This window comes from Periplaneta americana, chromosome 4 (genome assembly GCF_040183065.1).
Source record: "Periplaneta americana isolate PAMFEO1 chromosome 4, P.americana_PAMFEO1_priV1, whole genome shotgun sequence".
Taxonomy (NCBI): domain Eukaryota; kingdom Metazoa; phylum Arthropoda; class Insecta; order Blattodea; family Blattidae; genus Periplaneta; species Periplaneta americana.
Window position 1 is genome coordinate 117,728,308 of NC_091120.1, and position 25,989 is coordinate 117,754,296.

At 35.3% G+C, this 25,989-nt stretch overlaps 1 protein-coding gene across 1 annotated transcript in view; it reads left to right on the forward strand.

Moving 5' to 3' along the window:
- Cbp80 (Nuclear cap-binding protein subunit 1) overlaps positions 1 to 25,989 on the forward strand; it is a 228,324-nt gene that overhangs the window by 100,500 nt on the left and 101,835 nt on the right. Inside the window, exons 10-11 of the mRNA XM_069823863.1 lie at positions 6,762 to 6,899; positions 7,002 to 7,105. Coding sequence (XP_069679964.1) covers positions 6,762 to 6,899; positions 7,002 to 7,105 — 242 coding nt within the window. The remainder of the gene's footprint in view (positions 1 to 6,761; positions 6,900 to 7,001; positions 7,106 to 25,989) is intronic.

Consider the following 25,989-nt stretch of genomic DNA (forward strand, 5'->3'; position numbering starts at 1 on the left):
AGACACAGCACATCATAAGTACAGATATGATAAAACTAACTGAAATCTTCAACATTATAGACAGTTACGAAACAAGACGACTCAGGCAATAACAAATGCAAAACTGAGACTTTTCCATGAACTTATAACACTGGACTCAGATTCAGCCGACCTGTGGAGGAACTTACGAACAGTAGGCTTAGGATGCAGCAAGACTCAGGTAGACGGGACACCATTCACAGTAGACACATTGAATGACCACTTTGTATTGACGCAATCAACAGGCATGAACAAAACAACATACAATTGACGAACTAAACAGTATTTCCTTACCAGAGAGGGAAAATTTTCACTTTCTGCACCTCTGACATAATGATGTAAGGAAGGCAATAAAGCATATTTCGACCAAAGCTGAAGGATCAGATCGGATTGGAATAAAACTGCTCCAAAAAATTATCGATGTAATACTACCAACCTTGACCCACATTTTTATCGCCTCACCCATAACCTCTACATATTCTAGACTTTGGAAACAAGCCCTCATTAGATCTATCCCGAAAAATAAAATTCCTGAATCCCCAAACGACTATAGACCAATTAGTATCTTGCCAACTCTATCAAAAGCACTGGAGCACGTAGTACATAAGCAACTGACTGACTACCTCAATGAGCATCACTTACTTGATGACTACCAGTCTGGTTTCTGATCAGGACATAATACTACTACTGCCCTTTTAAATGTGATTGAAAACACTCGAGAACCAGTGACAGAAAAGAACTAATGCTACTGACATTACTAGACTTCGGCAAAGCTTTTGACACAGTAAACACTGATCTCCTTTTATGTAAACTCAAAAACTACAGCCTTTCTAACAGTGCTGTAACTTGGTTCGATTCCTACCATCGCGAATGCCAATAATGTGTATCAACTGGTTGTCATTCTTCAAATTGGCATACCATAAAGGCCGGAATCCCCGAGGGCTCGGTTCTTGAGTCATTACTTTTTACACTTTATATAAATGACGTAACAAAGATCTTAAAATATTCTAAACACCATCTATACACTGATGACTTACAACTTTACATTCATTCCCGAACTTGTACAATCAATGACTCTGTGATCAAAATTAATGAAGATCTAGCATATGTAGCTGAATGGGCGCAAAAATTTGGACTCAGACTAAATCCAGACATCACAAGCAATAATAATGGGCCACCAACGTGCATTAAACAAAATAGATCTAGCCACTGTATCAAATACAAAAACAAATAATACCACAACTACTTACAGTAAAACAGTAAAAAATGTAGGTGTATATTTAGATTCAAATTTAAATTTTCAAAGTCAAGTGATGTAAGAAAACTTTTTCTATAATTAATTCCCTCAAACACTTAACCAAAGTTGTACCTCTCAGCCTCAAAAAGAATCTCACTCAAACTTTAGTGTTGCCCCACTTCGATTATTGCGATTCTCTATTCACGAATCTAAATACTGATCTTGCCCACAGACTACAGCGTGCTCACAAAATATCTGTGTTCATTTCGTTTGTAACAGAAAATTCGATTATGTAACACCATCACTAGAATTGTTGTCTTGGAATCCACTTAAAGAAAGAAGACTCTTCAACTCCCTCTTATTATTACGTAAAATCATCCACACCTCCACACCCTCTTACCTAACATCTCATTTTGTTTACCTTTTACTACCTCAAACCCGAAACATGTACAGCTGTCAAAAGAAAAAGTGGCCGCTCTCCTGGAACAAAGTTCCCTTCGGGTATCTTCGCTATAATTCGGAGACAGGCTATGTTACATGTTGTTGGACCACGTTGCCTGATATCTACAGTTATAATTGAAGTATTCTCTCTGTGATTCGATAGCGTAATGGTAGCGTTCAGGCCTCTTATTCATGAGGTCCTGCGTTCGACTACAACCTCGTGCTTTTTATGTTCTTTTTTGTTATGTTTTTGAGAGAGACAAACTATACATAATGGCTCCTTTCTCTTTTACGATTATTTTAGCAATTAACATCAGGTTCATTAATATATTATACCATGACTTTATCATGATATTGTGGCTGCAAATGGAAAGAAAAAAGATTTTATTCTCAATAAAAATATCTTTCGTGGCATAAACAAAACAAATTTACTGGTGTCGGCCTTAAAACATTCAAACAATTAAGCGTTCAAAAAACAAAACAAAAAGCCACAATTCAATATTTAGTCTATCTTCCTCTTATCTCGATCATCTTGCAGTCGAGTGGGCATGGAATCGACTAGTCTTTGCAAATAGCGACTGTTCTTAGACATGATATTCCAGGCATTCTGAACATACCCACATACATAAGTGTTCTGTCCATGGGCAGGTCTTTCATTGCAAACCCAGCAATCTCCAATCTTTCCTATTTTCTGCCTTCCTCTTAGTCTCCGCATATGATCCACATATCCTAATGTCTTCTATTATTCTTTTCAACCAGAGACCCAACCAATTCCTTTTTCTCTTTTTAATCAGTTTCAGCATCATTCTTTCTTCACTCACTTTTTCAAACACAATTTTATTTCTTATTCTGTCTGTCCACTTCATACGCACCGTTCTTCACCACATCCACATTTCAAATGCTTCAATTCGTTTCTCTTCATTTTGTCGTAATGTCCATGTTCCTTCCCCATACAATGCCACACTCCACACAAAGCACTTCACTAGTCTCTTCCTTAGTTCTTTTTCCAGAGGTCCGCAGAATATCCTTCTTCTTCTATTAAAAGCTTCCTTTGTTCATGTTTGCAGTTTTTCTTGAGAAGGATAGGCCTAAATGCGGTAACATCCCGTTGCTTTCTGCACACCACTATCTCTTTCGCATCTTATTAAATTCCAGGGGACCCAAGCATGGAGATGAGGAGAGTGGATTTGACTAATTGGGCCCTCCGGACTTCACCGAAAGTCACGGCAAGGGTTAAATATTAATTCTATCAGGATGTTTGACCCGATCAGAGACCGGGAAATCTCAATTAGCCTTTGCCCCCAACATCCTGGACTAGCTTCTACGAATCATCAGAAAATCTTAGTGTGATTGGGCCAATTTTTCCGAAAATGTTTCCACACTTTTGCCCTCGTAGCTCACCGGACGAACGTCGAAATTTAGATGTCAACGTCTCGGGTTCAATTCCTTGTTACTCCTTTTCATTTTATTGTAGTTCAAGATAGTATAATGTAATAATACAAAAAGAAAAACTAATACCAGTATTATGCAACTGGATTTTTCCAAACCTAATATTAAATTTATGTTATTTATATCGCTAAAGAACGATTACAATATAAATAACTAGAATATTATTTATACAATATCACTAAAGAATGATAACAGAATATAAATGATAAATATCGGTTTGTTTAATTAATATATTATATAATACTTATTTAATTATCTAAATAAAATAACCTATTTTACAAAGAAGGATGGTTATTTGTGTTATAATAATTACTTACATAAAATACAGATTATTTATATTGCGAAAGAACAATAACAATATAAATAACTTGAATATTATTTTATAATGCTAATGAAGGAAAACAGAATATAAATGATAACTTGAATATTATCTATATCGCTAAAGAACGATAACAATATAAAAAACGTGAATATTATTCATATCGGAATTTCACAGATTTATTACAGATATATTTAAGAAATTGTAGAAGAATAGTAATTAGTAACAGTGTCCTATTTATTCTTCTTGGAGCCAAATTTGTAACTTTTAAAAGTGTGATTACTATGTTGAAGTGTATGTGTTGTAACGGATGCTTGATTTGTTATGTATGTGAGTCAGTTATGTGATGCTTGATGTCGTCGCAATGTCGTAATTATAGTTTGATTGTGTTTGTATGACTATTGTGTATTAATTTATGATGTATGGTACGGAAGGCTGCGTATTTGTGTTATAGAAGTGTTACGTATGTGTGTTGTTAATGTTTTTGTATGTTTCAAATTGATACCTGATATTTATTTTGCAATCGCAATGCCTAATTTACGGTTTGTTTATGTTTTGTTTACGTCGTGTAAGATAATTTAATTTTCTTTTCTATTTCTCTTTATGCTTATCTTTTTTGTGTATGAAACTATAGCCCTAACATACATATGTAAAATAGGGCTAACCACCATTGGAGATACAATAATAAAAATTGTTATTCATATCGTTATAAAACGATAACAGAATACAAATGATGACTTGAATTTTATTCATATCTCTAAATAACGATAACAAAATATAAATAACGTGATATCCATAAAGAACTATAACTGAATATAAATGATAATTTGAATAGCATTTACATCGCTAAAGGACGATTAAAAAATAAAATGAAAACTTGAAGAAGGCCCGAACCCACAACCTTTGAATCACTAAACAAGCACTCTACCGCTGGCCTACGAGGCGCAGACATGGAACACTTTCATAGTTCGGGAACTGCTTGTACAAGCACATGCATCGTGTAACATCGCCGCGACCCGAAGTGGACTTTGAAAATATTCGCTGTTCACGAGTGCGGCCACTTTTTTTTTTTGACAGCTGTACCTTCTCTCTATTCCTCTGCACAGAACATCTTTCTACTCATCATCTTTCAGATATTGATTCCACACCTCTGAAATTCTCTCCCTGACTATGTCAGAGACTGTCGGACAATATCAAAATTCAAATTTAAATTAAAGAATCACATTCTAGTTCATGGAATTGCTTGTTAAACACCTGTCAGGTTGCGCAACTTCGGATTAACCTATAACACAGGGTGATTCACGAGGAAAGGTAAAAAATTTAGGATATGATATCCTAGGCCATTTTGAGTGAAAAAGTTCATATGAACATAGGTCCATTTTCAAACGATGGCGGAGCTAGATGCATTTTTTTGGTAAAACGTCTCGCCCCAATGTGAATCAGATGTTACCATATGCTGCTGACGTGAGACAAGGTCACCAATCGCAATGAATGACGTAACATTGGAATCGACATTGTAAGCAATGTGAAGAGAAGTTCATTCACCTCACAAATCTGGTGGTGGGACATTACAAATGTCCAGTTGCCTGCCCTTGTCTGATGTAATGACACAGAACTGGCACATAATACAAACACAGTATCACTTAACGGTTCACAGCAGTTGAGTCAGCAACCTACAGTACAGTAGTTATACAGGTACAGTTATCGGAAGTGTTAAGTTGTGTTTTTCAAGTGCCTTATAAATTTTCGACCGCAGAATACACCGATGTTGTGTATGTTTATGGTTTGTGAGATGGAAGTTCCTTGCGTGCCGTCACTGAATATGAACGACGCTTTCCGAACAGAAGGGTACCAGATCGAAGAGTATTTACTGTCTTCGGGTTGGATGAAAGACTTGGTATACCAAAGGAAAGTGGAAACGAGAGAGGTGCTAATTGACTATATTTTGGATTCTACACACCACATATAGAACAGCCACAAGCAACTCTCTCGCAACAGTGCATTGAAGCAGAAGGAGGTACCTTTGAAAATGTGCAGAAACATTGATCCCAATGTCTAGAATATTAGGTATGTATGCATATGTGAATATAAACTTTAAATTTGTCCGTTATCTGTCTCTAAATGCGAGTTAGTACAATGGAATCCCATAAATTTTTGTGAAATCAAAGAGTCATATCTCCGTAACCATTCGAAAACAGACCCATACTCATATGAACTTTTTGAGTTAGAATGACTTCAGAATTCACATCCTAAATTTTTTATCTTTCCTCGTGAATCACCCTTTATAAGAAATATTGTTACTATGCTGTTGTAAAATTGACAATTAATATGTAATGTATTATTATCATCATCATCAGTTATTGCTATCTTTGTTTTCTTTCTTTTTTATTGTATTAGTTCTATGAGAGCTCTATAGTGTTCTTTTAACCCTCTTGACCCTCTATAGGGCTTTAATTTAATTTGTATTATTTTCATGTGTTTGTATTTTTTGTATTTATGTGTGCTATCTGGTAGGATGGAAGAGAAGGCCTTATGGCCTTAATCCTATCAGATTAAATAAATAAATAAATAATAATAATAATAATAATAATAATAATAATAATAATAATAATAATAAAAACAACAACAACAAATATTTTAATGTTCACTAGTTAATGTTTCATTTGGAACCAGCCATAAATATTATATTTGCACGTGCCAAATTAATCATAACAAAATTGAAATAAAATTTCCTACATATCTTCTTTGAACAGAGTTGGCAGGAAGTAACTTTATCCTTGATAGAGAAATTGGAATCTCCTGCAATTCACTACTTTAAAAGAACACTCTTAGCAGTCTTTCCCTTTGGTAATTTGATCTGTACCAATCTTCTTGTATGCAATTTTGCGAACTATTGTCATTTGATTCTGTCATTCCGTAAATAGAAATTAGATTTAATGTCAGTTGTTGATAAAGCTATGCACCTACACATCACATGACATTAACTTCCAGGGAAAAGGTGTCTGCTTCCTTTATTTTATAATCTTTGATAGTTATGCAAATACAAATAATAAAATAATAATAATAATACAAGACCTAAAAAAACAAGTTTTCTTCTTAAATATTTTGTTTAGGTTCTTACAGTTTCTTATTCTGAAAAGATGCTCAATATTAAAGTAGACTTAGGTTCCATGAAGTTGAATATTTTTATCCTTTGAGCCGAATTTTATCTGCAAAAGCATAGGAATTCATATAGAGGACAAAATAAGTAAAAAGGTTAAAATTCCATCTCTAGTAACAAATTCCCCTTTGTCTCAGGTTTGTGAATTGGTTTGCATACCACTTAAGCAACTTCCAGTTCCGTTGGAGTTGGGAAGACTGGGACTCCTGTTTACAGCTTGATCCTGAACATCCTCGACCAAAATTTGTGCGAGAAGTTCTGTTAAAATCGTTAAGGTAATTTGTTTCAATTTGTGGTATAAATATTACACGTTATTTTGAAATTATAAATCCTAATAAAATTCTCAAGGTGCTGTAAATGTAATGTACTTCTTTCAGGTTGTCTTACCACCAAAGAATCAAGGATATGATGCCAGAATCATTTGAACCTCTGATACCTGCAAAACCTGAACCAAAGTTTAAATATGCTGTAGAAGGGGCAGGTATGTTTGTGACATTCCTTCAAGTTAATCACCTTTGTCATATAATAAGACAAACATTATTATAAAATTAAACAAATTCAATCAATCTGCATCTGAAGTCTACTATGATAACTGAATGTTTTTTGTCTGTCTACTAATATGGAGAAAGAATTGGATAAAATATTCATTTTGAAAAGTACGCGTTTTATACAATATGCCTTTTTGAATAGAAGAAATTACATTTTTTATTTTACTTTCACATCATAGAAAAAGATTGTGATGCTGCAAAACGTTGATTTCCAGATTTTCACGAAAATACTGTTTTCAGTATCTTTGATACCAAAAATTCAATTTCCAACATGTCATCTGTGTCTGTATACAGTGATTCTCCTAAACTGTTGAGCAGATTTTGTTCATATTCAGTATTAGTGAGTCGATTAAACCATGAATTATGTACACTTATGGAAATAAAAATTGATTGATATTGATATTTGAATAACCTGCCAGGCCGTACAGTTACAAACTAAATTTTACACATTCTTGTATACTCTTACAACTTTCTTTTCTGTGTTATATATACATATGGTGTGAAGCAAATAATAGAGCCGAATATTCGTAACATCGTAACCATCGCTTCAAATACAGTATGCGGCAAAACAAACGTACTGAAATTATCACTCACCTGCTGTCCATGTTTCCCTAGGAACCAGGTATTTATTTTATATGATAGTTCGACATATTGTATATTCATTGTTAGGGTTAGTGCTGCAATTATGGTTCTCACAACAGAGGAGAAGTTGTTTATTGTCGAGCATTATTTCTGATCATACGGAATGGGCCAAGTTTGCGCCATGTTAAAGAGCAGTACCAGGAGTGATTTAACAATGCAGCAATGTTAGCTGTTGTCCAGAAGTTCCATTGTATGAGATCAGTCTTATGTCATCTTGCATGTTATAATGATTTATCTTGATTTTCAGAGTATATTTGTATAATTTCAGTACTCTGAAAATCAAGATAAGTCAATATGCAAGGTGACATAAGACTGATTTCATACAATGGAACTTCTCGACGACAGCTATCATTGTTGTGTTATTTGGTGCTGCATTGTTAAATCACTCCTGGTACTGCTCTTTAACGTGGCACAAGCTTGACCCATTCTCACACCCCACTCCATAGGACCAGAAATAATGCTTGACGATAAACACCTTCTCCTCTGTTGTGATAACCATAATTATTGCGACACTAATACCAACACTGAATATACAGTTGGTTTACAAGCAAAACACATTAAGTCAAAAATATTACTTATGAGAAAAAGGCGTTTATAATATGAACTATATAAATTTAGAATTGGAAAATGAAATACACTTAAAGAGAAACAACTTACTGAAAATAATATTTTGAGGATTCACTTTTGTCAGAAGAAGACAAGTGACGAGACAAGACAAGTTGCGTATCATTCGCCCTGGACCACCACCTCTCAGGCATCTAGTATGACATCTCACGGGACATCTTTAGATGCTGGGTGTGGGTCAGGCCAGTTTTCAGCCATGACACATTTTATCTCTCTTCAGACATTTTTGATGAAGCTGAGATAGGTTCCACAAGGTGTCCAATCCAGCACCTCCACCTCAATGTCAGTCAGCCAACGTACGACTATACCCACCTTATGGATTGGTGACTGATCCTGCTGGAAAAGTATAACCCCATCAGGATACATTTTACACACTGAAAGTACCATGATATCTCTCAGAATATGAAAATATTGAGCACCATTCAACCCACCATCTATCCTGTGAAGATATTAGATTCTGTGCGAGGACATTCACTCCCACACAGATAAGGCAGTGTGAACAGAACATGCACATTCTTTCACGAATTTTGCATTTTTTCCGATTCCTGTGAGTCGCAGAACTCATACTGGCCCGTTGTTTGCCAAGGAAAACATGGACTCATCTGAGAAAATTACACTTTCCCAATTTCAATCTATAATATCTTGAGGAAACGCGATCGGGTAGATTCTGTGTTCCTTGGAGAGCCGCACCTTCACAGTCACACTTTTACATCTGCAGCCAGCATCCTTCAGATGATATTTTGCAGTTCTCAGACATCTGGAAAAAATTACTGATGTGTCAGTTGGGTGCATAGGCGGAGAGAGAACCGTTTCCTTGGGGAGGGGGGGGAAGCAAAACCATAGAATCCTGATATAACGAGGTTACGAGGGATATCATTTACTTACTCCCCAGTTATAGCTTGACCGTGGTACAGTATATCGGAATATGATCGTTTAATAAAAGTATTTTTGGTGTGCATGTTTCTTATAGTGTTACATCCATATCCACGATGTTTCGGACCAAGATGTATAGGGCTTCAACTGTAGGTCTACTACAAATTATAATAGGGCATAACCATAGGCAGAGTTATGGGAGGGTATGTATGTCTGAACTCTTTTTTTTTTTTTCTATTAACATTACAAAATATTGCTTTTGTTTATGAATGGCTTATTATTTGTAAATGCTACCATTGTTCCATCTTCCTGGAAAATGACTGTTTTCACAAAAAAATCTTTTTGGACTATGATTGTTTTATGAAAACTACTGAAAATTTTCACTCCTTTAACATGGGACTATGGTGTTTTTCACAACCATAAAGAACAACTGGTAATGTAACTGTTTTATAAATTCTAACTTTCAGATTTTCAGACTGGATGATAAAAGCTTCTCAACCGAATAATAACAGGCATTTCCCATATTTATTCTGTGTTTAATTTCCTCCCGAGTATCATTTATATTTTTGTTACTGTTGCTCCCAGGTATATGAATTTTTCCACCTCTTCAAAACATAAATTTCCAATTTTTATATTTCCATTTCGTACAATATTCTCGTCACGAGACATAATCATATACTTTGTCTTTTCGGGATTTACTTCCAAACCTATCTCTTTACTTGCTTCAAGCAAAATTCCCGTGTTTTCCCTAATTGTTTGTGGATTTTCTCCTGACATATTCACATCATCCGCATAGACAAGCAGCTGATGTAACCCGTTCAATTCCAAACCCTCTCTGTTATCCTGGACTTTCCTAATGGCATACTCTAGAGCAAAGTTAAAAAGTAAAGGTGATAGTGCATCTCCTTGCTTTAGCCCACAGTGAATTGGAAATGCATCTGACAGAAATTGACCTATACGCACTCTGCTGTACCTTTCACTGAGACACATTTTAATTAATCGAACTAATTTTTTGGGAATACCAAATTCAATAAGAATATCATATAAAACTTCTCTCTTAACCGAGTCATATGCCTTTTTGAAATCTATGAATAACTGATGCTCGTGCCAGAGAATCAGTCCCATTCCGTGGCTTATTTGAAGGTTTCGTAGAAATTCTTATTCATTCAGAAATTTAAAATAAATATAGTCTAGACACATGATCTGAAGACATTAATTCGTCAATTTAAGCACAGAAACTTAATCATAAACAAAAGCAAGAAAAGTCTTTTGCATTCAATATTTTCTAATGTCAATAGGAAAAAAAAATAGTTCTGACAAGTTTGGGGGGACAGTGCCCCCCTATGCCCCCCCCCCCATAACTCCGCCTATGGTTGGGTGAAATTGAAGACAGAATTTCCCCTCCGGTATATTTTATAACTGTCACTGTACTTTGTAGTCCTAAGCTGATACATAACAGTTATCTCTAATGGGCTGTGATTTGTTTTCATTCACAACACATTCACTGAATGAGCTATTGTGTAAAGTTAAATGGTTAAATAGAACATGAACTACACTGACAGTGACAGTATAATATGCAAAAAACTAATGTAAATAATGTTTTCATGTAACATTAGTACCTTATTACTGAATTTTGCATCACATTATAGATCTGCTTTGAATGAAATGATTTGTGTATTTTTTTAATTGGGTTATTTTACAATGCTTTATTAACTGCGATGGTTATCTATCATCAGAATGAAATGAAAATGATAATACTTGAAAAATGAGTCCAGAGTTCAGTGCCGGAGTTATCAGGATTTGAACCTGGGCCCACTCATTTCACTGTCAGACATGCTAACAATTACGTCACAGCAGTGAACTCAATTGTTATTGGCTGCCAGTATCATTAGTATGAGCTAATAATTTCACCTTCTTCTCTCTGATTAATACATGTGCTACAGATTGAATTAGGCTGTTTTGAATTCCATCTGTAGTAGGTATATATGTAAATACTGTTAAAGTAGGCAGTTTTACACTAGTTCTGTAATAAGATTTTTCAGTTCAATATACATTATTTCTTTTGTTATTTGATGTGCTACATTCATTGTGCTCTCTAAATGGTAGTTTTTGTGTAGCCTAACTGCAGGTTACCATTTATCAGGCTTTCCAGTACACCTCTGTCTTTTTCACAGTTTCGTTGTAAATATTAATGTAATTTTGTAGCTGTTCATTAAGTTGCAGATAAGTTCTTGTCAGCCCTAAAGTCTAAAGAAATTAGGCGTTATAAGTGAAATTTATTTTTGACCGTCTCATGTGCCTTACGAAAATTATGTATAACCAAAAATGTATTTAAAAATAGGCTTAAGGACTTTACTAATAGACGGTAGTAGGCCTATATTATACACACTATTTAAAGGGTGTAATTGATATTTGTTATTGAAGTGTTGTATCAGTGAAGTGTGTTGTGTCAGTGAAGTATGTTGTGTCAGTTTAAGTGTGTTGTGTAAGTGAAGTGTGTTTCTGTCAGTGAAGCTTTACAGTTTATAATGGCAGTGCAAAGTATTTGAACAGTGAAATGTTTTTGAAGTGTTAGTGAAATCAGGATAGAATCAGTGAAATGTGTCGTAGTTCCAGTGCAGTGAGTGAGTTGTCAGCAAAATGAGTGTAGTGCTGAAAGGTACTTGTGCAGGTATGAACATATCATACTAGTGGGTTTTAGTTCGAACTTAGGGTTAAGCACAATGGATGACTGCTGATGTACGTAGTATGATTATGGACAGAAACGCTGCATACAAAACGTTTAAACATGACAAGACAGAAATCTCTTATAATTATTATAAACTCTTATGTAACAGAACTACTCAAGTCATTAGAAAGCAAAACTGAGACATTTTCATAACATTTTGAAGATGGGAGCTGACTCTTCCAAACTGTGGAGAAGCTTACGGACAATTGGTTTAGGAAATCCCAGGACTCAGGTAGACAGTGTACCAGTTTCTCTTGACGAACTAAATGACCATTTTGCAACTGTACAGTCAATAACCTTGGATACGATTGACATACAGCAGACAGTTCACGAATTACAAATGACTCCAATTCCGAATAGAGAAATATTTTTCTTTACATATGTCACAGAAACTGAAGTAAGAGCAGCAATAAAACATATTACTTCTAAAGCTGAAGATGGGTAATATTAGTATAAAATTATTGAAGAAAATATTGGACGTAATGCTGCCAACATTAACACATATATTCAACACCTCACTCATAACTTCTACCTACCCAAACCTCTGGAAGAAATGATTTCCGTCCAATTGGTATCCTACCTGTTCTATCAAAAGCTCTGGAATGTATTGTTCACAAACAACTCATGAACTATCTAACCGAACATGCCTTACTGGACGAATACCAATCCGGGTTCAGAAATGGACACAGTATGACTACAGCACTACTAGAAGTGAATGAGGATATACATGAAGCCACGGATGAACGTAAATTAACATTACTTGACTTCAGTAAGGCATTTGATACAGTAGACACGGACCTTCTATTATGTAAATTAAGACTTCTGAATCTTTCTGAAAGTTCTGTTACTTGGTTTGAATCCTACCTTCGCAATCGTCAACAATGTTCATTGCAAGCGATTATTCTTCAAAATGGCATGTCGTGAAATCTGGAATTCAACAAGGATCAGTTCTCGGACCTTTACACTTCATGACCTATATTAACCCATTTTAACCTAGCGTTACCATATGGTAACGCAGTGCAGAAAGCAATATAATGTGACAGCGACGTGAGATTCGAACTCACGACCAGCGTCCCGCAAGAGAGCAGACCGCGCGTGAGCCGATGCGGGCTTCACGGAGCACTTTGGGATGGCGCGCGGTGGAGAGAAGTAAGGGGAAAGGGCCTACGTGGCGAGGGAGTTTGCGCACGCATCTTCTGCTTGCCTAGAGAGGCCAAGAAATCCGTCGAAGTGGAAGAATCGCGAATTCGAACTTTCGAGGCTACATCGCTGTGGTTATAAATTACGGACGCTAAGGAACGAGAGCAGTTTTTCAGTTGATTAGTCAGCCAGTCAGTGACTAAGCCAGAGCAAGCAAGCCAGTCTTGTGTACCGGAGTTCGACTCGAGTGTGGGTCCGCGACTGTGTCAGCATCCGAAGGCCTGAGTTCGAGTGCAGTGGACCGCAGTTGGAGGGACCTGAGTTCGAGTGCAGTGGACCGCAGTTGGAGGGACCTGAGTTCGAGTACAGTGAACTGTCTCTGAAGGTCTGTGGTTCGAGATACTGTGAACTCGAGTGACTGAGCTAGAAGAACTGTGAACTGAGAACTGATAGTTCTGATTTGTAAATAGTGCTTTGTAAATATTAGTTAAGATTAACAGTTCATTGTTGTTCGTAATAGTCCAAGTAAATTGTCATTGTCGTCGGTGGAGTGCTATAACGAATACTGTGTTAAGTGAAAATCCAATTGTTGACGAGAGCGTTTAAGGCGAATTGTAGAAAGGAATTATTGTTGGAAAAATAAAATCCTATTGTTGATTTGAAAGGAATTTACAATAACTTGCTTCATACCCGTCCTTAATTAATTAAACTGGAATTTTTCTTTGTGAATCCAAGCTACATGATTGGTTCTTTCTTATTACATTATGAAATCACAAATTTATTATACCGGTTGGGCAAGAGCAGCTGCGCGATTTAGATGTTGCTTTCTCAGCAGCAATTTTGGAGAGCAACAAGAAGTAAGATAATTTATTTGTTATTTTGATGAACTTGATTGTAATGTTTGTTATGGTATTTCACTTATTGTTGAGTACTTGTGTACATCAAGCACAAGTTTACAATCCATAACATTGTTGTGGATATAATACATTGTTTCTTATGTTACCATATGGTAACGCTAGGCTAATATGTTGTCACTCATTCTTTGTGCTCTCTTGCTACTAATAGTAAGATGGAGTTGCAAGAAAGTACAAGTAACAAAATGAATGTTACAAACAGGTGTAGAGGGTGGCATGTTCGACAACCTACGTGGAAGGAAACTAAGTACTGAAGCTGGGGTTATTTTTGTTAATAGCGACAGAACAGGTGGACCAGATGATATTCCTTTTATAGAAGAAGAGGAAGTTGAAGAGTCATCTGTGGTAGAAAGAGAATGATACCGTCAACATTGCAATGTGTGGAATTGGTGCCATCAGGGAAACGGAAGTGCATAAAACAGTATATTATAACAGTTCAATCGATTTCTCCAGAGACAAAGACAGAGATGTGACAAATTTTGTTTTCTTTATAAAAATTCGCTGTATCTATGTAAAAACTGTTTCAGTCCATTTTCACATGATTGTTAGATGTTGCTATACAGCATACTTGGCAGCCAAGTAGAAGATTTGGCTCATCATTGAATGAAATAGAATTCAAATGGGAGGTTTGAAGAAGTCGGGAGCACCCCAAAAGGCAAGGAGTGACCATCTACTTCCAAATACAGCGACATTGGAGCTACGAGACGTGTCCAAAAAGTAAGTTTCCCTGGGGCCGTTTGCAGAAATAAAATACAATTTTATGGAAAGATTTATTAGAACAGATACAGCAATTGTTGAACTATCTTTTCAACATATTTCCACCTGAATTGAGACTTTTTGATACCGTAGGATCAACAGAGAGGAGCAAACGGCTGTCACACACTGGTTCCGATTCCAGGCGGGAGACTTCTACGAGGGATAAAAGTTGATACCACGGTGTGACAAATGTCTCAGTTCTGGTGGGAAATACAGTATGTTTAAAAATAGTTCAACAATTGCTGTATCTATTCCAATAAATCTTTTCATGAAATTGTGTTTTCTTTCTGTAAACAGTCCAGATAAACTTACTTTCTGGACGTCACTCGCAGAACATTTGATTATATAAGAAACGATGGAATGGAACATTAGTGATTCCGATACACAGATGTCCTAGTGAAAATGCTCTTCTGGCATACAGCTTTCTCAAAATTTGATGTAGGCCTCTGCAGCCCATGTTTTTTGTCATTTCATGAGAAATGTTTTACCTTACTACCGAAATATGTGAAAATCACACAAAAATTAATGTAAAACGTTATGTTACGAAAATGTGTTTTGTTCATACGAGTATATTGCGACAATAATTCCATTATGTATATATGTTCAGGTATTGTGAAAGTAATTTTCTTATTTTTGTATTTTCTGTATTATTTGTATGGAGTGTGGTATTGTGCGGGGCAAAAACATGGACGTTACGACGAAGTGAAGAGAAACGAATAGATGCATTTGAAATGTGAATAAGAAGAAGAATGGAACGTGTTAAGTGGACAGACAATAAGAAATGAAGCCGTGTTTGAAAGAGTGGGTGAAGAAAGAATGATGCTGAAACTGATTAGGAAGAGGAAAAGGAATTGTTTGGGTCACTGGCTGAGAAGATACTGCTCACTGATGGATGCACTGGAAGGAGTGGTGAACGGGAGTGAATGGTGAAGAGCTCAAAGCAGAAGAAGATATCAGATAGATGACATGAAGATATATGGATCATATCAAAGGACAAACAGGAAGGCAGAAGATAGGAAACATTGGAGACTGCTGGGTTTGCAGTGAAAGACCTGACCTTGGGCAGAACACTGAATGAGTGATGAATATATTTTTGTATGCTAAAGTTCAGTTAAGTTCAATAAATTGCTTGAAAGATGTCATTATAAGGCAATAAATCATTCTTTAAGATTTGACAACATAATGACCTAGTGTTACCATATGGTAACGCCCTGTAATTCCACATATTCGCTTCAACAATAGAAAACAAAAGCATTGTTGTGTTCAATTACATCCATTTAATTAGTCTATAACGAAATAAACGAAAAACTTGACGAAAAATAATTCAGGCTTTTAAGGGTTAATGGGCCAAGTGAATAAAAGGTAAGCTTTAGCTGTTAGAATTAAGTATTAGCAAAAGCAATTGTTATCTAGCATTCAGTACTAGCATTAGCATTAGCTTAACATTGTGTGAATAATCTTTTGCAAATGCTAGGTAGAAAGTGCTGGAAAATCTTAGCTTTTGCTGGCTAGACACGTGTATTTACAGTGTGGCATGTATTGACGACAATACCATTATCGATTGTTGAAATTACTTTAATTAACACCTGTTTTCTTTATTTTGACTCTGTGTTGGGTTAATTCAGATGTTTTCTTTAACATTTATTTAGTTCGACTCTGGGTAGTTCAGGTGTGTAGTTTTAGAAATGTCTTCTTCGGAAAGTGAGTATCCTGATGATTGTGGAAGCGATTCCCGAGCAAGGCTTGTGACTATTTTGAGCAAGCATCCTATGATTTTTAATAAATCACAGATTCCTATGATCAAAGGTAAAAAAGAAAAAGCTTGGGGAGAGATCGTGAATGAATATCAGCAAGAACTTGGGAAGTCTACTTCAGAGGAGCAATTAAAGAAGAAAGTCCAGAATATGAAAGCAGAGGTAAAAAAGAAAACGGACAAAACAGCGACAGGTAACAAGAAAATAGTCCTAAAGCCATGGGAAAAAGAGCTTCTACATTTACTGACTTCAGATCAAAATCCTGTCTTCAGTAAAATTCCAGATGAGTCAAAATAATTTTATTTACTTATTTAAACAGTATGAGACATTAAAAATATGAAAGTTTACATTCCTATTTTTTTTTTTTTTTTTTTTAATTTAGGAGTCCTAACTGTTTGTAATTGTTCTGAGGCACCTCAAGTTACTTCAGAATTTTCCCCACCATCGCCACCTAAAAAAAAAGTCCAAGTTCTTTCTCACGAAAACAGAGGAAACGAAGAATTCGAGAAGTGAATTACAAAGACTTCTTTTATTGGAACAATTACAGCTGACAAAAATTCAAAAACAAAAAGAGATGTTAATATTAGAGGGACTGAAAAACGATAAGCTAAGTAACAGTGAGAGTAATGACTTAACTTACACAGTTTTGTGAATGGTCACAGAATGAAAACATCTCTTGCATTTAAATTAATAATAATTGTAAAAACAATGTAATTTTCATAAGTTTGACCACCTCTGGATTCATTCGTCGCACCAAGAAAATAATTAGCAATCCATTCCACATTCTCCTCATTAAACCTGTAGAAATCACAATAGTCTTCTTCCCTGGTCCTTACTCGTTCCCTGTAGAACTTGGGAGACCTCAACTGCATAAATCCCGCCATTTCAAATGAAAGTTTAGAAAAAGACTGAAACCTTTAAGTCTGGGTTGACCCACACTTAAAATTTTTTAAGCAATTGCTAATAAAATCAAGACAATGCTTGGTTTTATTCACACTTTTTCTAGTATATGCTGGAAAATTTAGTTTTTACTAGTACCGCTAGATCTTTCTATTTAGCAAAAGCTTTATTTTAGATGTTATTCACTAATATTACTAGCTTTTGCCTAAAATGTACTAGTAAAAGCATTTGCTAGACTTTATTCACTTGACCCAATGACTTGACTAATATGATAAAACACTGCAGATACCATATGTATGCTGACGACTTGCAAATTTATTTGCATTTCCACCCTGACGAGACTAGTGACGCAGTAAATCTCAGTAAATAAATAAACGAAGACTTGAATTCGATTTCACTGTGGGCACACAAATTTGGATCAAGATTAAATCCAGAGAAATCGCAAGCAATCGTAATGGAACATAATCGTCTATGAAGCACTCTTGATAGAAGAAAGAAGAAAGTTAGCTTCCCTTATGAAAAGGTTGCCAGAGTTGACAAAGCGTATTACATATAATTTGGAAACAGACCTAAAAGGTAAAATGATATGCATTTGAAATGATGAGGGAATCGAATATACAAAATGTCAGAAAAATTTACACCTAAGTAGCATTTGTGCTCATTTACAGTTAAGAAAGGGGGGGGGGATATCATCAGATAGGTTAGAATGATATGAATGTCATATACCGCGAGAAAAATAATAGTACGGATTTACGTATTGGCATTGATATCTAAACCAAACAACAGCCATTGGTTAAGATAACTTGAAATTTCCATTATCACTCCCATACAAATGATTTCTCAATATCTGAACCGATCCTTGAGGGCACTAATGGCTATTTCCTTCACAATGCTGTGTGTTAGCCCCATGTTTTTACATTTGTTGGCAAAGAAGGAGGGTATGGTACCTCGTGCTCCCACCATCAGACCTATTACATCAATGTGGGACAGGCTAATTTATCTTTATAGAACAGGATTGTTGGTTCATAGATCCGTTTCTTTTCACTGTCCACCTCATGCGGATGATCTGCATGTGTCTCAAATCTGATGGTGGGATCGAGAATGTATGCCGAGTTGTTCTTAATGGCAATGATATCAATTCGCCGAACACTTCCTTGTATGGCTAGTCCCTGCACCTCTTGATGGACTGTAAACCCTACTTCCTTCAGTGCCTCAGCCAGCATAGAACGGACAGCCTGGTGACGGATGTTACGAAGAGCCTCACTATAGGGGCAGAAGCCAAGGATATGGGGAAGAGTTTCAATCTCGCTGAGACAGCGCCTACAGCGGGTACGATCCCGACTTCTACCCGGTACAGCTCGGACCGGAGCAACATAGCCTTCCATTTTAAGGGTGTCTATCCATTCCGAGAGGGTTAGACCTTTGTGATTTCTTATCCAGCTGTTTGCTGGGGGGAACTCTTTGTTAAGAATCACTCCTTTACCCTTTTGTTGCAATGTACACCAATTTTCAAATTCTTTTTCTCTTAAAGCGTCTCTAACTTTTCGAGAGTCCACAAAATTTTCACGATTATTTAAAAATAGTATATAATACTACAATAATACTATATCACATATAATATTGAATGGGATTATTGTTAAATACAGTGAAACAGTTAAAAATCTTGGCATTTTTATGGATAGCGATCTAAATTGGAATATTCAAGTAACACACACTTTCAAAAAAATATTTTCTCAACTTCACTCCTTGTTTCATATGAAAGAATTTCTGCCACTTAGGCTGGTATTCATAGTCGACACTTCATATCACCACTTTGCAAAGTGACACTTTTAACGAAAGTGGCTCTTTCATATTAGTGGTATTCATAGACGATTAAAGAAGTGTACTTTACAAAGTGTCACTTTACGCCAGCAAAGTGTAGAGTTACAATTTGGTTGGTAATAGAAGTCCCACAATACCTTTCAAAACAAGTGAACAAACAATAACAAATTAATGTGTAACCCACAGATTATAATGCTTGTGATTTGAGTTGGGAGCCTAATTTATCGCACGAAAAAGAAAATATATATTTAAAGTTGTTTTATTTCAGTTTCTAGTTTTCGCTGCCGATAGTTTAGATTATTTCAGTCAGTTCAGATATATAATATTTATTAAATAGGTAGGTAGTGATACTGCTGGTGAAATTAGGTTAGCTTTGTACAGTACATAGCTGATTCATTGATTTATATAGTTAGATTAGGTTTTGTACATATCTTTTTCTTTGATTTACATCGTTGTTAGGTTTTGTATGTATCAGTTCCACTGATTTATATAGTTAGGTTAGATTTTGTACATATCTTCTATTGGTTTATGTAGTTAGGTTAAGTTGGACTGAGTAGGTTAAGTTTTGTGTGTATATATATATATATATATATATATATATATATATTGTTAGGTTAGTTTTTATACGTACCTGCTTCATTGATATATCGTTTTATTCCATTCATTTTCATTTTTGTCTTTTTCGTGAATAGTGAATAGAAGTCAAAAGAATGAAATAAACACATTAGGCCTATTGCTATTATTATTATTACTATTATTATTATTATTATTATTATTATTATTATTATTATTATTATTTTCTCTCTCTCTCGTTTCCATTATTGGCTGCTCTTCAGGAATATTTAATGATTTAATGCCAAATTTTTCTGCAATGCTAAACAAAATAGGCCTAATAGTATGAGATCTCTTTTCATGGTAAGGTTATGACTGCACATGAACTAGAGGCAGTATCTCACCAGCAAAAGCTGTATTGTTTACCGGCATGAAAATATATATTATCAAAATAATGATTATATGAACATCAAGATAAATCTTATCTCAAAATACAGGTAGTCAACGACAGTGGCGGCTCATACATATTTAATGCCTAGTGCCAAAATCAGGATAGATCCAGGATACCCTAAGGGGGAGGGTAATTCTTTTTGCTACTATTTCCTCCCTGGATCCGCCTATGATCTAAACCAAAGACAAGAAATAATAATAATAATAATAATAATAATAATAATAATTAGAGACGAGAATTCCATGCAAATGCATGTTTTATAGGAACATAGGACATAGCTCAAACTTAGTACTTATCCATTTCATTACTTTCCGGTTCCAAATATGTGTACTTTTCCCGTGCATATTTGCATGTTTTCGACTTTTTAGGGATAAAAACATGCATAATGCATTTTTAGGTAATTTTTAGCTTAACAATGCATATAATATACATTACATTCAGTTTAAATGCATGTTTTAATGGTTTTGTGTGGACACCTCAGTTTCTCGATTTTATATCCCATATTTTAGCTTCAGGAATCAGGATTGAAGAATAAAAAGAAAAAAAACTAAATAACAGAAAAATTAAATAAAATGTTAAAATTTTCACAATAAGGTGTTAGAGGACCTTTCCCTGGACGGAAGTCCACTTTTACAACACTTTACCGACGACCCTCTATACATTGCGTGTCATAAATGAATTTATTACGTTGGATATTTTGAAAATAGTAAGTAGAGAGGAAATATAGAGGGTTCAAGGAAATTGCCGACAAATAATTTAGGTCAAAAGCATCCTCTTTCAGGGAGGTTGTAAATTCTCTTCCTTTTCTAGTACTAGTAGCAATTTAGATTCTTCTAAAATTGGAATCATCGTTAAACTGTGTTTGCTGTGTGTGAATATCGTAAGTTGTTAATGTGCTTGTTTATTCTGTTTGCGCGTGTTAATGTGGTTCTGATATGTTTCCAATTTAAAGATTCCAAAAGTGTACTCTTTGCACAGTGGATTACTGTAAAGGAAAAGATTTTATTAGATCAGATGAGGATGTCGTATTTTGCGACTGTTGGAGTAAAGAGTTAAGCAATGATGTTCTGTTTCCGAACATTTTATATGACAATTGTTCTTTGTAAAAAAATCACAAAACTTGTTTAAAATAATTATTAAATTACGATGTCCGTTTTTAAATCGTATCTAGGTAACCGTAAGGTCTATTATAATTTCAGATGAAATGTACTAAAATATTTCAAGTCGACCAGCATGTCGCATCTGTTTCACATATTGTAAGAATGGAACAAAAGAAAGAATCTGCAAAGAATTTCATAGATCCCTCACTTATGCCTGTGGGAAAGTGGATGTAGCGGCGAAAAACAAATTGGACAGGGTCATAAATGCTAACCCGGACTGCGGATTCTTTTGTTCAGTGAAGAAGGTTATTTGTGGCGAAAACTTGAATTAAGAATTTGACCTGACACTGTCACAAATATGTTCATTCAAGTTTAAACTCGTAACGTCTTGCAATATAGAGAGGTCATTCTCTGCCTACAAAAACATATTGACTGACAAGTGCAGGAACCTCACAGAAACCAATTTAAAAATGTTGTTAGGTTTTTAACTGTGCAAAAAAAGTGAAGTGAAATAAGACATTTGAAACAAAAATAAAAGTGCATATTTTAATGTATTTTTCGCTTGATCATGCATATTTCATTGTTTCATAGTGCATGAATGCATGCATATTTTGGGATTTTATAGTGCATGAAATTCTCGTCTCTAATAATAATAAAAATAATAATAATAATAATAATCACTCACCAAAATTTATACAACTGGAGCACTTGAGCACTTTTGTTGACCAGGTTAATATGCACAATAGATAAAACCCATTCGCCAATTCTTCTGACTTGAAAATAAATCCATCATTTTTTGTTGAAGTTGTCTATTTTGCAAACAAAACTCCTCAGATTCATCGTGCCCTGTTAGTGCTAAATCTAGTGCCCCACAAAATCGTATGCAATTTATTATTAAATTTAACACATATCTGTTTTTATCAACTTGCTCATTGTGTTTTGCAATCACGAGTCTGTAGTGTGAATTTAACTGATTTTCAATGTTCACTTTACCCAGCATAGACAAACTGAAGACGTTATTCATATTAACCTTTGACTTATGATGTGTTTTTATTTTACCCCATAAATGTACTAAATCTGTCACACCCACTTTTGACCAGCTAAGTTCACCTTGGAACAGAACACACGGGAAACAGAAGAACGCATTTTTCACATCACATCCACACAACCAGTTGTTTTTAAATAAATATCTGGGTTGAATTTGCGAGATCTATTAACTTTAGCACTTTGCTGCTTTTGATGAATATTTAAGTGCGGTATATGTCTGCCTAATTCTTTAACACGATGTTTGTTTTCATATGTTAATGTTGAAAACGGAGATTTCAATAAAGCGCCAACCGAGTTCATTTTTTCACAGTACACGACACGATAACACGACCACTATTACGATGACAACCTCACGATTTAACACGTTCACACTACAATTGGTACTGTTGTAGAAATAATAAAGAGAAAATTTTCTCAAGCAAGTTTTCAAGAAACCGGGAGAGATTTTATTATCTTATTGTCACAGTCTTCGCTCTACGAAACTTGTTCTGACAAAGTGGAAGGGCAGACAGAGCGAGAGGTAGTAAGGGATCGGCGTAGAAAATGGGGATGTATACAGTTTTACAAGCATTGCAAAAGCCAGCGGCAATTTGTGCCTGGCACATTTTAGATCATGCTTTAGATGCTGAAAAGGACGAGCGAACATGAAGATTGCGCGTGCATCCCATTATATTTCTTATGGAATGTAGTGCCTGGCACAGATCCATCCCCCAAACACTGGTTACAACGTGTTTCGCTGCAAAGATCATATTGACGGTAGAGATTGTATAAGCGTAACTTGTTTCTCTCAGGTTTTGAGAGGAAAATATGAATTCTCCTTTTCCTTCTGTATTCTGGTACTGCCATGGCACAACGGCACTACCTCTAAAGCCGCCCCTGGTCAACGAAAATCAAAATCGTTTTAAACCCAATATAATTATGGAATCTGCTTAGAAGGCAGGCACGTGAGCTGTCTCAGTGCTAATTTAAGATAGTTACGCCTACATTAGATTGAAGTTAGTTTAATATTATGTAAGTTAAAAAAATTCGTTTCAGTAACAAAAAATAGGTTATATAGGAATATCTACCTACATATCACTTCATCGAATTGAGGTTATAAATATACGGATGTTACTACAGAAATACCTGAACTATAATATTATAGATATTAATGTATGGTACATATCTATAGCATAGAATTTTAATGCAGTCAATAATTGTATTATTGGAGGCACTGGCAAACCTCTATTATTCGTTTTTGTCAACAAATCATCGAAAAGATGAGCAGTCTCAATAACAGTTTTTTATCAAATCGGAACCATTTTTTAAAATTCTATATCATTATAAAATTCCACGGGATTGTCTTTAGGCCCATCCCTAATGTAGCGCTTTCGTACATTGTCCACTAATTTTGCCACCTCTTCCGCATGTTCTAATAAATAGTTCGACAACTTCCAAGACGTCCGCCATTTTTCTACAAAGTGACACTTTCGGCTCAAAGTGTGGTCGGAAGTACACTTTCATCCAAAGTGATCCTTTGCACCAAAGTGGCGACTGTGCAACGGAAAAGTGATACTTTGTCGACTATGAATACCAGCCTTAGTCTAAAGAAGAATCTTATTCAGATGCTTGTAATGGCCCATTTTGATTTTTGCGATTCCTTGCTAACTAATGTAAGTTCACTCTTAGCTGAGAGACTACAACATGTTCATAATGTGTGCATACGATTCATCTGCAATACTCGTAAATTTGACCATATAACGCCTTCCCTTCAGTTACTTTCATGGGTGCATCTGAAGGAACGAAGAAAAATACATTCACTGTCTCTTCTATTTAGAATCATGCATACTTCTACTCCAAATTATCTCATATTGCGCTTTCAATTTCTTACAACTCTTCGAAACCGGCATCAAGCACTTCTTTCTATCCCTCATCATAGAACGTCTTTATATTCATCCTCCTCTACTGTAGAAATACCACGCCTCTGGAATCCGTTACCTAATGACGTCAGGGACTGCCGGACTTTATCACAATTCAAAATTAAATTGGAAAATTTTTTCTTATTTAATGCTTTTTAGGTATTGCTAGAAGTGTTGATTTGTGTGTGTTTTTTTTTTACTCTAGATTAAAATTGCAAGTTTCTTGTTGAGGCTTATGTTAGTTAATTAGTTAGGATACAATTAATTATGATACTTAATCACTCATTTAAAGTTTGTGTGACTGCAACCTGTGTATATTTTTGTGTCGCTTTACTTTGTTTATAGTGTTTTTTTTTCCTTTTTATTTCTATTATTGTATTTGTATTTCTGGTGATTGTGGAAGAGAAGGCTCGATGGCCTTAACTACACCAGAATAAATAAATAAATAAGATACAAATTAGATTTACTTCAAATGTTATTTTAAGTGATCGTACTTCATTTAATTTATTATGCTCCCTATTATTATTATTATTATTAGTAGTAGTAGTAGTAGTAGTAGTAGTATTAATTATTATTAGTATTATTATTAATTTATTATTAATTGTGTTCATTTTTAATTGTCATTATTGAGTGTAATTAGTTACCACTGCCACCGGGTATATACCCATTTGCAGTGTGAATAAATAAATACATACATACGTACATACATATATCATCAAAATTACTTCCATTTTCAGTTCTCTTTCCTATCATATGAAACAAACAGAGCCAACAAAACAGTTTCTCATTTTTTCTGCAACTTGCAAACCATTGGAAAGAATTGTAATTAAACTGGAAATGTAACTATGACAATGGCTCAGTGCTAGAGTGTTTGGCTTATAAGCCAGGCATCCCGGGTTTAAGTCCCAGTCGATCCACCAGGGCAAACTCGTGGTCCAGACAACACAGGGGTTTCTCCATGTACTACGGTTCCCTGTGATATCCCAGAAAGTCTCCATCATGATTCATTATGAGTGTAATGTGGGCGCCCTGCCTGTGGCGCACTCTGGATGAACTCTGACGAACTAAGTAATCTACACAGTTCTCAATAAGCTTTGGTAGTGAATAGACAAGAGTTGAGTGCGGCTCTGACGTTGCAAGTAGAGAGGCATTGCCCTCAGGAAATGTTACGGAAGGAGATTCAATCCAAGAAAGTTAAAATGTGTAGTAGTGTACAACAGGAAATATTAGCAGGGGCCAAAGAATTAGTAGATCGAAATATAGGAGATCTAAATAATGAAGAAAGAACAAATAATAATGAATCAAGTGACAACAGACAGGATATTGAAAAGTTAAGATAAATATAGAGGGACACAATGAGAAGATTGAATTGTTGAGACAAGAAATAGAATAAATGAAGAGGAAAATAAAGCAGTACGAAATAAGTCAAAGAAAAAGGGCATTGTTATTCTTCAGAGTAGAGGAAAAGGGACGTGAATTCGCAATAGAAACGAGGGAGGCAGCATGCAAAGTATGCTACGAGATCTTCAAACTGGAGGTAAGAGCAGAAGACATCGAAGAGACTTATATAATTGGATTAGGATGTTACAGGCCTATTGTGATAAGATTCTCAAACAT